Genomic DNA, 14,578 nt, shown 5'->3' with positions numbered 1-14,578 from the left:
TTGTTGTCCACTCCCAAGACAACACAGCTACTGCACTCTTGAGTCATAAATGAATGAGAGGCCCAAGGGTCATTTATGACATGCTGTTAAAAATGACATCACAAGTGATGGGACGCCATAAGCGATAGTTGTACCCAGAGGACATCTTGGAGAAGCTTAGACGATCAATCCTTCAGCCACAGCAAAGCCATGGAACCTTCAAAAGTGTCAATGTTGGCTCTTTTCCTACTTGTAGTCTTTGGAACAACTGCAGCCAAAGGTAAGACTTTGAAAACTTTCTTCCCTTAAAAGTCACTCAAGATAAAATCTTTAAGATTTCAATATATCCAAAAGAGAAATCATCAAACAGGCAGCAAATGTTTTAGTTATCTTATTTATCTTATGTGCTCAAAACATTCATTCTCTACAAATGATTTCCGACTTCAGCATTGTTTTTTTTTCCATCTTGTTCCAACTGCTTTTATTCATGCACACGCAGAGCAAGTCATACAAAGTGACGGTGGCTGCGAAGGTCAATTCAAAATGAATTTAGATATTTGTTTCAAAATATATTATACATGTTTGAAGATAACTGCTGAAAATATGGGAAAAGACCGAGAACTACCGTATGTCAGGGACTGAATTGACTGTCAGTGTGTGAAATGCGGTCTTACACTGTTGAGGCAGCTTTCAATCACCTTGTTGCAAGGTTATCGTTTCAAAAAAACCTCATGAAATAAATAAAACAAAAACAATGTCAATGACCACATAAATAATGAAAAAAGCAAGTGCAACAACATCTGTTATAAAACTCCCATTATCGTGAATGTCCTTCATTTTTGTCTTTTTCAATTAATATTTTGCATGCGCGTTCAGGGTTCATTCTGAATGTATTTCTTTCAGTATTGTTTTATGCCTGTACAGAAGAAGGAAATTCAGAGATGGAGTTCACATAAATTTATTACACAATACTTGTTCACTTTTTCAAAAAATATTGCACCACACAAATAATCCCCATGTTTAAATAAAACTAATACTAAAACTAATAACAACTAAACTATAAACAAAGCATTTTTGAAAATAATTTAAATGAATACAAACTAACAAAATTTCTCTAAAAACGTATTCAAATGAAACGAATTAAAAAAAAATCTAACTGAAATCAAGACTACCGCTATATATAATAAAAAAAATCAAAAACTACGATAACTCTACCTGGTTATCAATCGTGAGCATGTGCATGACAGGCAAAAGAGTGGGATGGGAGAAATGAAAAAAAAAACATTCTTGACAATTAGTGTGTGGAGTGGGACATTCGGAAGGTGTGGGCGCTTTAGAGCGCTTCGTTGTCACAGCATTGAAAAGCCCTTGCAATGAGCCGCGGTGACATAAATTGCAGCCACAGAAGACATGAAGTGGATATTTTCACAGCTTAAATATGGAGCCATTTGGAAGCAGGCCTCATTTTTCCATGTTCTCGTCGAGGTATTTGACAGTTGACAACTAATTTGTTTGAGCGCATTGAGCAGATATGCCCACAACATTCGAGAGTGGAGAGAATGGTTAGATTTTTTTGCAATGATATTGGAAACCTCATTTTATAAACACGATGAGGTTTTTTAAATCATTCAAATTTGGCAGGATTATTAACAACAGTCTTATCCCTGTCAGATTTAGAAGACATTTCTTTTCACTTTACAAGGACTTGCATGCCAATGGTAAATACATTTTCTGAAAACAAGCTTTGTATTGTCATCTTTCATGACAGCTTGATATCTTTCGCTCTGAGCAAGATTTCTCTTCCCGTATTTATCCTTTGCAGAAGCGTGAACACGTTCAGTCTGTTTCAAAGCATTTTATATTTGTGCTTCAGATCTGACTACTGGCCGGCTTGGCGGTCGACTGGTTATCACATCGTCCTCACAGTGCAGAGGTGCAGGGAGTTCTCCCCATCTGTGCCTGCGTGGGTTTTCTCCGGGTACTCCGGTTTCCTCCCACATTCGAAAAACATGCATGGCAGGCTTATTGAACACTCAAAATTGTCCCTAGGTGTTAGTGTGAGTGTGGATGGTTGTTTGTCTGTGTGTACCTTGCGATTGGCTGGCAACCAATTCAGGGTATCCCCCGCATTACTGCCCGAAGACGGCTGGAATAGGCTTCAGGATGCCCCGCGACCCTTGTCAGGATAAAAAGATCTATCAGAAAATGGATGGATGGATCGAGGTCTGACTTCTTCTAAAAGCTGTAAATTTTTATTGTGCCCACCTCACATTTTGTTACCCTCTGCTTTTGTTCCTCATCTTCTCTCTTTTCCCTCAATCCTACCACCATCCTTCTCATTATTATCAATTATTCTCTCTCATTAATTCCATTTCATGCCATGTCTGTGTTACATGTGCAACCCTTGTGGATTGTTGTTGTGAACAGCGGTACCTGAAACCGTCTCTGGGCATGATGGTTTAGTCGATAAGAGGCCACAAGAGTGATCAGATAGACCAACCCGAATTGTACATCCACGTCAGCAAGGACTGGACAAGGGGCAATTCACTCAGTTTATTTGTTGATCTTTGTCTCGTCTGAGCCATTATTCTGAGATTCATCCGCTGTGGCATTCGCTTCAAAGCACCATGTCTTTCAGTCTGTATTTGTAATGAAAGAGATATGATTTGTGACCGTAACTAATCTGATTCACTTGTCTCACTACACAGTTGAAGAGGAGAACCCAGAGTTCTGGAGATCACAGGCAAAGAAGACGTTGCAAACAGCTTTAAACAGAAAGCACAACACCAACGTGGCCAAAAACATTCTGTTTTTCCTCGGAGACGGTAGGTGGCGGAATGCAAATTGGGCAAAAGTCCAAAAACGATGTTAACCATGATAGCTGCATTTTTGCAAGGCATCTGGTTCGAATTCATCCAGTGAGGCGATGTCTCCTAAATTGAAAAAACAAACAAACAAAAAACCTAAAATCATGTAAAATGCAATGATAAAAATGAAATGGATTATTATTACTGTCTTCCTTCTTTTTTTTTCTTTTTGTCAGCATTGTAGTCTAAATACGTTTCCATTCCAAAATGACCTCACGAGAAAGTTTGCATGAATGCGTGTTCACTTTAGGTATGGGAATCACAACCTACACAGCAGCTCGTATCCTCAAGGGACAACTGCAGAACCATACAGGAGAGGAGACTGTGATGACCATGGACACCTTCCCCTACGTGGGCTTGGCTAAGGTAACACACACACACACACACACATACACACACACACACACACACACACACACACACACACACACACACACACACACACACACACACACTCACAGATACCAAGTTAATTCTATTCATATGATGTACTGCATACTGTACTCCGATCATGCATTTGTCCCTAAGGATTGTACTCCATCCTGAACAGTTTTTGGCTTCCTTAAGCCTTCAAGCCTCAATTGATCATGAATGTGATAAACGTCAAGGCCATAAATCTGTTGTTTGAGAGAAAATCTAATTAATAAAAAATACTCATTGGCCACAAAATGAAATGCATCAAGACAAACAAAAGAGTCATGCTTAGAGTTTTGCTTTTCAAAAAATGATTTGAACCCTTTGATGCACTCTCAAACCTGATAGCATGGTAAGCTGTCCACTGTGGTCCCCGCTGTTCCTGAAAGGGTTAAAAACCACCAACACCAAAACATATTTGATTCACCTCTCACTATTAGTAATTCATTCTGAACTGTTGCTAGTTCAGTTAATTGGGCCAAGATGTAACTTTCAAAGATCGAATGATTTTCATGAAATATTCAGCACTTACATATTTATGAATTCTAGAAGCATGAAAGAAAACAAAATCTACTCATTTTAACGCCACATCAAAAACATTTGCATTACTATAAATCATTGCTTTTTAAAAATATCTCAAAGTATGGAAATGTTGCTGAAAAGATAAAGTATTGCCTTTATGGATTTTTTTTGTTTTGATCTTGTTATAGTGCAACAATAAACTCTTATTTGAGATATACATTATATCACCGGTCTTATTTTTGAGTAATGAATGTTAAATTGATCAGGTTATTGTTAAGTTCTGACCGAACCGAACAATGTTTCAGGATTCCAAAGATGCAGGCTCAAACAAAGTGCAATGACAAAAACTATTTATTACAGAAAATTGCACCAACAAAGTATGAACTGAAATGGCTGGTCACAAAGTGCCAGGACAAACAGTTCATGAAAGCAAGAAGCGCTTGCAAAGGTAAGGTTCAAAAGAAGACAGAGAAGATTCAAACGAAATATCAGAAAGTGCAATTACATGAAAACAAAGAGCAATACTGGAATAACAAAAATACAAACAAGATCTATGAGCAAAATGAAAGTGACTATGAGTTGTATCGAGTGGTATAGAAAATCACACGTGAGGCACAACAGCAAGCAGGGTCAAGAAGGGGTTGCACAGGTCAGAGTCCTTAAACACACAGCCAAGCTTGATGGCGAAATTTGCACCTGCTGGGGCAGCCTGGTGGGCCAGTGGTTAGTCGACCTCATAGTGCAGAGGTATCGGGTTCAATGCTAGCTCCGGCCTCCCTGTGTGGAGTTTGCATGTTCTCCCCATGCCTGCGTGGGTTTCCTCCCACCTTCCAAAAACATGCGTGACAGGCTGATTGGACACTCCAAATTGTCCCTAGGTGTGAGTGTGAGCACCGATGGTTGTTCGTCTCTGTGTGCCCTGTGATTGGCTGGCAACCGGTTCAGGGTGTCCCCCGCCTACTGCCCGAAGACAGCTGGGACAGGCTCCAGCAACCCACGCGACCCGTGTGAGGATAAGCGGATCGGAAAATGGATGGGTGGATGCACCAACTGGAGGGAAAACCTTTCACTCGAGCTGGAGCTGAAACCCAATTAAGGCAAAACATGACACTTATCAGAAATTGTCATTTCAGTATCGGTACCCTAACCGGTGATAAAGTAAAAATCATCAATCCTTTTTTAGACCGTGTTAAGCCAACCAGTGACATTTACAACTGATTTGCTATGAAATTAGGTGATGTCAATTTGTTCCATAAGGACTCAAGTGGCAAGATGTGACTTTAAAAAAAAAAAAGCTTACATTTTGGAAAGTTTTGGGATTTAGTTTGTTTCTGAATTCTTGTTTGGACGGGTACCGAGTCGACTTGCCATTCCAGAACAACGGCGCATACCATGCCCACTCCCCACCGCGAGCATAGCTCACCTCAACCAAGATCACAATAAGTTTTTCCTGTCCAACGTACAGTATGGTGAAAACATTGGCTGTCCGTCCGTTCGATTCAAGGTGCTCCTTGTCCTTTGTACAGACCTACAGTGTGGACTTCCAGATTCCAGATAGTGCTGCCACGGCCACTGCTTATCTGTGTGGGGTGAAAACCAACCTGAACACCATCGGCGTCAGTGCAGCAGCTCGAAATGGCGTTTGTAAGAGTCAGAAGGGCAATGAAGTCACCTCCATCTTGAAGTGGGCCAAAGATGCGGGTGAGGAGTCAACAAAAATGACAATTACCGTGTAAGCGCTGTAAGTTTATGCTTAAGTTAAAAAGAAAACGTTGGGCTCTCGGGTTGCATGTGCAAGATAATGCGCTCCACAGAAAAACACTTTCATTCTTATCATGTTTCTATGCTGTTGGCAGCCGTACTTATCTTAGGACACACACATACACACACACACACAATGGCACAGCACTAGTGTAATATATTACTAATATTAATGTTTGTTGTTTTATTTATCAGATCAGAATCCCAGGTCCTGCATAAGGGCACACTCACTGGCCACAACATTGTGTTAAAACTGATTCAGCGTTCAAGAAAAGGCCATCTCGATTGAGTAATCCCTTTAACTTCTCCAGAGGCTAAATCGCTTTCACCGTAAAAATGTGAACTATAAGTTGTGGCTTTTTCCCCTCCTTAAGTGGTGCTGCTCATTTGGGGATTTTCCCATGAGTTTCATATTTTCATCTCTTTTTATGAATACTAGTTGTATTTGTTATTATTCTTTAAGGAGATCCATGTTGAAGCGTTCACTGCTGTTTGTAAAACAAATCTGCGCATGATGAAGCGTTTAGATCAGTACTCAGTTCCTTTGCTCTGGCGCACATTTCCAGCATGCCAAAAACACACTGTCTTATTTTTGCTATGCATATTTTGTCGTTGCACTAACAGTATGTCCGCTTACCTCTGCGTTACTTTGTGCTGTTTCTAGTTGTTTCTTAATAAGTTTGGCGGTTTTTGTTTTCTCTGGTATGTATTCCGCATGCTGTGTTAAAATAGGCAAGCAGATAATAAATAGTTCTGCAATTTGATCATGCTCTGTTTATTCAGCCATTGAAAAAAAATCCCCTGTCTTAATGCTAACATACAACGGGAACCGCCATAATTGGGCGAACATAAAGTCAGCAATACCTTTGTGGCTTAAGCCATCGGTAGCAGTAATAGACAGTCAGCCCTACCGACTATTTTTAGGCAAGTCTGTCGGCATTGTGACAACCACACGGGTCCAGCATGCTACACCAGCCACCAGCTACGCCCACAGTGCCAGCCGGAAGTGGTACAGCGACGCCGACATGCCTGCCGCTGCCAAGAGGGACGGATGCACTGACATTGCATCTCAACTGCTCAATAACACAGATATAGATGTGAGACGAAGATTCCAAACATTTGATTCGGTGACATGCTAACCTGCTTAATGGAGTGGACATGCTTGCAGGTGATCATTGGTGGCGGGAGAAAGTACATGACCCCCAGGGGCACCAAGGACCCGGAATACCCCAAGGACTACTCATCCAGAGGTAAAAGACAAGACAAACGCAACCTCATCAGTGAATGGCTGAACAAGAAGACGGGCAAGGTAATTCATCACCTCCGTGTGTGTGGACTGATACTAAAATATGGATACTGCATGTTTTTAATACATGTGTTTTTTTATGTCTTGAATTTACTTGAAAAAAATCACTTTTTTTCTCTCTAATGAAGCGTTCGGTACCTCTAAGAAGGTTAAGAACCACTGATCTAAAGTAACAATATTGTTAGCTGTCACTGGAAAAAAAATTGCATTTTATGTCTGAAGTACTTACTGTATATCTGCTATTATTGACAATCAATCTAATTTGTTTTAACTGTTGAATGAATGTTTGAGAATGAAGGTATTATTTTTCTGCCAATTTTCAATTTGATTCACTTTCACTTCAACCCTTTCATACACCAATAATGACAACGTGGAACCTGATAACATGATACTGTAGCCCACTGTAGTGACTGCTGTCCTTGAAAGGGTTAATACAATGTGCATTATGTTTTAAACAACTGCGTATATACATGTCTGTGTGTGTATTGTTTTAATACCATAGGTAGCCCATTACGTATGGAATAAAACAGATTTTGATGCTGTTAACCCAGAAACCACAGATTACCTCATGGGTGAGTTCTTATGTTTGTGATGTTTTATTTGATAGTCTTTTTGACTTTTTTTTTTAATAGAAAGACATTATTTTCAAATCTTTTCAACTTCAGTAAAAGTACGGAACTCCTAACTTGAAGCAGACACATCACATATCCACAAAGGAGTGTAAAGAATGAAAGAAAATTTAAGAATAATATTAATAAAAATCTAATGAAGGGAAGGAAAGCCCACATTTTATTGCATAGAATTTTTTTGGGTGAAGACTTCTAGAAAAAAAGGGTAAAGTTGCAAAGTCAATGATGGCATGTGAGAACATACGCCTGACTTTGATGCAGCCAGCACGAATTCGAGTGACACTCAGTGACAGAGTGAATGGTTCCACGTGTCAATGTGTGTGCCCTGTGACTGACTGATGACCATTTCAGGGTGGAGTCCGCCTATCACCTCAAATCAGTTTTGATGCAGTCCAGCACATACCCACAACACTAAACGGGATAAGTGGCACTGAAAATGAATGGATGGAATGTTAATAGTTCATAAAATAATCTTGCCAAATTAATCTTTGATGTGAGTTTCACAACTTCCAGTCCGAGGGAATGGATTAAACGGTGAGGAGGAAAGAAAGACAAAGCAAGACAATGGGTCGAGAGATGCAAGGACTTCTGTAGGTTAATCCACCATCACCTGAGAGAAATATTTGTATCATTATTTGAATCCTCTCACAGCTTGTTATAGACAATGTTGGCAGATTGGTGACAGCTCCATACAATATAAAGAGCCAAGGCAGGTCACACAGATGTATGATCCCAAGATAGCTGCATTTAAACTTGCTGTTATTCAGTTACATCCTGAAAAGTTAGAAAGTGTGAAGGGGTGAATTGAGCCATGCCGGCTGGTCTGTCGTTTGTCCTCCTGTGGTGACAGAGAAGGAACGAATGATTTTTAGCTGCACTTCAATTACAGACACCATTGACTGCATTGTCCCGCTGGTCTGCTTCTTTTCTCACTCAGCTCTGTTTGAACCTGGTGATCTGCGATACGAAGCTCAGAGGGACCCCAGCATGGACCCATCCATCATCGAGACCACGGAAAAAGCAGTTCGCATCCTTAGGAAAAACCCGCAAGGCTTCTTTCTTTTAGTGGAAGGTGAGGACAGGCAGTCCACGCCCCCCTCTGATTCATCCCACCGCTTCATCAGGCAGGCAAAGTTTGACTAATGTCATCCCCAAGGAGGCGCTTTGCTAAAAATAGGAAGTAGCATGTGTTTGCACCTGCTGGATCAATCCATCTATTGATCTTATGATGGTCACTAAGGGCCTTGCTGTAATGTATGTTATCTAAAACATCAATATGGCTTTGCATTTATATATGAACAACACATCCACTCATTTAAGAATTGAAGGTCTTTTTTTGTTGTTGTGCACAACCTCCTTTAATCCACAGTATAACCGTGTACCTGGGGTGGCCCCAGTGACTTGCAAATATACACATGCGTTCAACTCAATTACCGTATTTTCCATACTATAAGGTGCACCTAGAAGCATTTCAAAAGTTTACAATCCGATGCGCCGTATATAGGGATCAATATTCTGAGTTCTTGGACATACTATTTTAAATGTTCTATGAAATGCTTTGTTACAGCTGCAGCGATTGTGAAAGCTCCATTTAAATAAAGCTATATTGTATTGAATTGTATTCCTTTAGCGTAGCTACATCTAGTGGATGCATAATGCAACCGCAGCCACTACTGTAGCGTCTATTCTATGTGCCTTATATGGTGCGCCCTATATATAAAAACAGTTTTAAAATTGGCCATTCAATGAAGGTGCGCCTTTTACACCGAGGCGCCTTATAGTGCAGAACATACGGTCATTTGTTGGGACGTGTGACAGTCTGTGTGCATTGTATGTGTGCAGTGTGTGTGTGTGTGTGTGTGTGTGTGTGTGTGTGTGATATTTGACCATTCAGCCAGCACACTGCTTTAAGCATCAAGTTGACCTTTAACTCTGCCTGTTCTCAGGGGGCCGCATTGACCAGGCCCACCACGACGGCCGAGCGTACATGGCGCTTCACGAAACGGTCGCGTTCGACAACGCCATTGCCAAGGGCCTGGAACTCACCAACGAGGAGGAAACGCTCACAATAGTGATGGCCGACCATTCACATCCAATTACCTTCAATGGATACCCATTTCGAGGGCAAAGTATTCTGGGTAATTTTTCGCCTTGGCAAGTAAATGAGAAGAAATGAGAAGGAGTCCTGAAGATGAATTATTGGATTGGATTGGATAAACTTAATGGTCAAATGTACTGTATGTGTAACTATGTTGAAGTTGGGAGAACCCCCAAGCACTTTTTACTGACAATAACCTAAGGTGACATTTGGTAATTGTGTGTGTGTGTGTGTGTGTGTGTGTGTGTGTGTGTGTGTGTGTGTGTGTGTGTGTGTGTGTGTGTGTGTGTTAGTGAGATGCACTCATTGTCTGTCAGTGACTCGCTGCCACCGGTTGCTTGACATTTCCTCGAGTTTGTACAAGCTTCAATTCCAACACCCAGCCAGCGGCCTTTCTATTTCAGTTTCACAATTTGTCTTTGTCTCTCTTCCCTTTTCTCCATTTTTCTGTGGCCATCATTGTTGACGGCTGTCTTTCTTTAACATGATGTTCTCTCAGCTCAACTCACTCCATCAGCCCTCCTGACTTGTTTATCTCCTCTTGGAGCTTCTGTGCTATTGACCTCCCGCTATGCTGTCAAAGCTCTCTTCTCTCTTGTTTACCTCTGGGTTTAAAATCCGTCAGGGAAGCATCGCATTTCCCGAGAGACAGAATTGTATTTTTTAAATCTTACATCTTGACATCTAAATGATAGCGCTTTACTTTTAAGCTTTTTTGCTTGGCTTTGCAAGTACGGCTTCACACAATCATGTCATCAACCCGTTCTTGCGTAAAGTGGATTGATTGTTTCGTACGGGTAAAACCTTCGTGAATGCTAATTCTTTTGATGGTGGCACCAGCACCCGCAGCGGCTCCTCTCTCTCCTGTGGTTGAGAGGAAAGACATGTCATCTGTGCTCGATGTTGCACAGCATGCACATTTGACAACAAAGTTGACTTGAACTTCAACTATTTAGGTGAGAGAACAATACAAATTAAGTTTCAGTAGCTCTGCTAATTCGACTCAGACTTCAGGTTCTTCCATCGGTGTAGCGACTTTGACTTCAGATCCTCTAAACAAAGACAAAAAAAAGCTTAATGGAGAATGAGCCCCAGAGTTTCACCGATCCCAGTTGACTTTGGGCAGAAGGCGGACTACATCCTGACCTGGCGGCCAGTTAGTTCGAGTTTTTGGGGGTATTGTGTTTTTTAAATGAATAAACCACTGTTCTCACCAACTGAAAAGTTCCACCGGTCAAGTCTATTGATCTTTGATGCTTACTATACAACTCTCAGTATATTGTCAGTTAACTCTTAACTGCATGCCAAAACGAACGATTGCATGAACGTGGAGCCTTTTCTGCCAGATGCGGAAGAAGGTCTAATCTATCCAATCGGTTGCTTGGCCGAACCGATGTGGGGGATCCATTTTTTTCTAGCCCAAGTGGATTCAACAAGCATTTGTGCCAAGTGTGCCATACATAAGGAAGACCATAGCAAGTAGAAAGGTCACAATATAACAGTTGCGCTCAGTGTCACCTAGCAACCTATGATGAACATTGCCTCGCCATTCTTTTATCACACACGTTGCTGACCAAATGTAACCTCGCAAAGCTGCAAGTCAGATGGTAAGAGAAGATGGTCTATCTAAAGGGAAACTGTGTCTTACGTGTAAAGAATTGCATTGAGTTGCAGTCTTACAACAATGTAGGAAGCTTCATTTTTTTGAGCTGTCAGTTGTTCCTCTACTTTCCACATTGCAATCTTATGAAATCATACATCATCATCATCAGCCCTCTGAAGCTTATATTGCTTGTTGTTTGCGTTGCGCTCTTTGTACTTGCACTTGCCTGCTCTGTTTCTATTTCACCTTACCTCCTCTTCTTCCTCCTAATCCTAATCTTCCTCCCGGTGGTGTAGCAATGATTAATGTGCTTGTGAAATCCTGTCATCAACAAGGAGACTTGTCGGCCTAATGGCTCATCTGGAGAAAATAATTGTTTAACCCAGCAAGGTTTAGACCTCCGGCAGGACACGAGCGCATCAAAGACGTCATCTGCGGGTGTCAGTGGCGCCTCCAAATGTTTTTATTTATTTTTATAGGGGTGCCTAGATGGAGGTGCACTTAGAATCTTGGGGTGGCACACCAAAACTGAAAGCGATCATTTCTTCAATTGTAATAAACCAGCCAGTAGGAAAATATCAAAAAGACTTAAAGGGGAAGTCATCTCGCAACTGTTCTTAAAAAGAATATGTTCTATGCAGCTTCACTCATCTAAACACAAAATAGCCGCCCACTGAGATGGATTAAAAGGGGTGCTGCTTAATTCATATTTCAAAAAGGCAACAAAAATTAGAACGCAATGTTGGACTAGTGAAGTCCCATAAAACATTTCATTGTGAAGAAAATTTTCGTCTTGACGTCCTCTTTAAGGAAATGCCCACTTTTGTAATATTATTATCATGTTACTCATGATATAATTTGCACCGACTAATAACAGTACAGTCAACATTTTAAGTTCCACAACCAGTATGTGTTATTGTGTCATGAATATAAAGAGGCATAAAGTGAACATTTATTGTAAACAAATCAATTTCTGGGAAAAGCAAGGACAGACACATTACCTTTATGTAACAATGATTTCCCAACAGGGATGCATAGTCTCATTCTGATTAGCAGGCTATATGTGTAACAAACACTCATCTTTGCTTCATGTAATACAAAAGTAATTATTACTGTTGGTTGTTATTACTGGGGGTAGCTCCTGTGAGTTAAGGGAGGATAAAGGGCGGCTGGCTTGCTTGCTTGCCTGGCTGGGCATTTGAAATGAAAAGCATAACTGACGCTACAACAGTTGATACTGGGGTGGCCAGTAAATTTAAAGGTGGGGCCATTAGTGTGTGTGTGTGTGTGTGTGTGTGTGTGTTTGAGGAGAGTGACACAAATATAAGAAAAGCTGAATAGCGGTTCATTTGTATTTTCCAGGGAAGTCTCCATTGTGGGCCAAAGATATGTTGCCGTACACCACACTGATGTATGGAAATGGGCCTGGACACAAAATCATCAATGGCACACGGCCCGACATTCGCAATGTTGACACAAGTAAGATCCATTCCTTGTCTCACAGATGTAGTCAGTGCTTTCCTCCTGATTCTTTCAAGGATAGAAAAGGTGTGTGTGTGTGTGTGTGTGTGTGTGTGTGTGTGTGTGTGTACTGTATACACACACACATACACACACCTTTTCTATCCTTGAAATAATCAGGAGGAAAGCACTGACTTCATCTGTGTATACAGTACACACACACACACACACACACACACACACCACAATGACAGTTGCAATCACATGAACCGTGTTTCATTTTCTACAGCTTTACCTTTTGTTTGAATCCCTGGTGCTCTTTCAATCTCAAATAAGATAAATGGTGGTGACTTCAGCTTTAATTGAAGAGGATTTTTTGGAATCATTTATCTTATTAACCCTTGCATGCACACTGTAACATGATAACACGATAAACTGTCCACGGTAGCAACCGCTGTCCATGAAAGGGTTCAATAACATTAGGCACTCTTTTGTCTGAATTTGCACTGATCACATTTCCGTTTATAACTCTTATAAATATCAAATAAACAAACTTCCCCATACAGCAGTGTAGTTGTCGATGCATTTATCCCTTGGAGCTAATCCCTAGTTTCTGGTGTATCAGTTTCAACAATAATTTGAACTGCTTCATGCGGTTCCACTGGAGCATCTCTGCTTATTGTGCACGGTTGTATCGTCACACCTTTCTTTCCGCAGAAACTGAAGAATACGTGCAGCTGTCAGCAGTGCCAACAGCCTCAGCCACTCACAGTGGAGAGGACGTGGCCGTGCTGGCCCGTGGACCCATGGCTCACCTCTTCCATGGCATCCAAGAGCAAAATTACATTGCTCACGCCATGGCCTATGCCGCCTGTGTGGGGGAAGACCTGAGGCACTGTCGAGGGCAAACCACTCCAGTTTTCGATCACACCACCTTCGATAATAACAGTGCTGGTGAAGCACAAAGCTCAGCCGCATTGATCAGTTGCCTCCTGAGTGGAGCACTGCTGGCCCTTCATGTGCTGATGTAACAAAGATGTCGCTCCAAGTACCACATTTAAAGGGAATGGTCATGGAGGTGGAGTGGGCATTGAACTAATGAACACTTGTAATGTGTCTTGGACTGACTTTGCCATACTGAATATAATATATATATAACATACTGGCAATCATGTATTTGTTGAAAAAATGTTTTGGGTTTTTTTTCCACCCAGACCATTACCACTTTTTAAAATGTAGAATATGTACTCCTCTGTATGGAGACTCACTTTCTTTAATATCAATCAAGTCAAAGGGAGGGTTCTTTGTTTTTCAATGACAATTAAAAAGTGCATTATTTTTGCCACTAGTAGGCTTTGATTTTTAAAAAAAAGGCATGTTTGATAAAACGGAGGACCAAGAAGGTAATCCAGTACATGAAGGGCTATTGAAGCTGCTGACAGACCGTTAATACTGCAAAATATTTAAAGACCACCTATTTTTATCTTTGGAAGACAGATGATAGCAATTATTGTGGACATCTGCTGGGGTTAAGAGTTTATTAAGCATGATTTCGATTTGCCTTGCTCTCATTTAGAGGAGAGCCACAGGCCATCATTTTGCTCCATATAATGGGTTCCGCTCTCATCTTTGGCTCATAATCAAGACTCACAGGTCTTTTAGCAGACCAAAAATACGCAAGAATAGGCTGAAAAATAGTCCCATTTTGCCTCGACTTACCTATTTTTAGCCAGGTTTGTCATGAATAAGACCAAATTGCTCTATTACCTCATATACAATATGCAATGTAAATATGTCAGATGCAACCAGTTTTTTAATTTGTAAAAACAACCCACACACACACATACATGGATTGACTAATAGTATAGATTTGTGGAAGCAAACATGAAATTTATTCAATTGTGAGTCAGTCCACAGTTGGAGAGATTGACAACAAAT

The 14,578-nt window shown here is 40.9% G+C and overlaps 1 protein-coding gene and 1 long non-coding RNA gene across 2 annotated transcripts; one reads left to right on the top strand and one right to left on the bottom strand.

The window, feature by feature from the left end:
- Positions 1 to 97: 97 nt before the first annotated feature.
- Positions 98 to 13,991, top strand: alp3 (alkaline phosphatase 3). The gene is made up of 11 exons (XM_052078945.1): positions 98 to 259; positions 2,688 to 2,804; positions 3,097 to 3,212; positions 5,309 to 5,483; positions 6,468 to 6,640; positions 6,712 to 6,852; positions 7,352 to 7,421; positions 8,416 to 8,550; positions 9,425 to 9,616; positions 12,542 to 12,658; positions 13,358 to 13,991. Exons 1-11 carry the CDS (start codon positions 190 to 192, stop codon positions 13,669 to 13,671), a joined length of 1,620 nt encoding a protein of 539 aa, XP_051934905.1. The 5' UTR covers positions 98 to 189; the 3' UTR covers positions 13,672 to 13,991.
- Positions 4,684 to 6,495, bottom strand: LOC127609321 (uncharacterized). The gene is made up of 3 exons (XR_007964540.1): positions 6,408 to 6,495; positions 5,206 to 5,362; positions 4,684 to 4,863 (listed from the first exon to the last, which is right to left on the bottom strand). It is a non-coding gene; the product is annotated as an uncharacterized LOC127609321 (long non-coding RNA).
- Positions 13,992 to 14,578: the final 587 nt, after the last annotated feature.

Source organism: Hippocampus zosterae, chromosome 10 (assembly GCF_025434085.1).
Source record: "Hippocampus zosterae strain Florida chromosome 10, ASM2543408v3, whole genome shotgun sequence".
NCBI lineage: Eukaryota > Metazoa > Chordata > Actinopteri > Syngnathiformes > Syngnathidae > Hippocampus > Hippocampus zosterae.
This window is presented reverse-complemented; position numbering and strand designations above follow the sequence as displayed.

Bases quoted from the DNA above. Each gene is read 5' to 3' on its own strand.
- alp3 (XM_052078945.1), top strand. From the start codon at position 190: ATGGAACCTTCAAAAGTGTCAATGTTGGCTCTTTTCCTACTTGTAGTC. The intron at 5,484-6,467 runs GTGAGGAGTCAA...GACTATTTTTAG, and splicing joins GAAGTGGGCCAAAGATGCGG to GCAAGTCTGTCGGCATTGTG. The intron at 12,659-13,357 runs GTAAGATCCATT...TTCTTTCCGCAG, and splicing joins CATTCGCAATGTTGACACAA to AAACTGAAGAATACGTGCAG.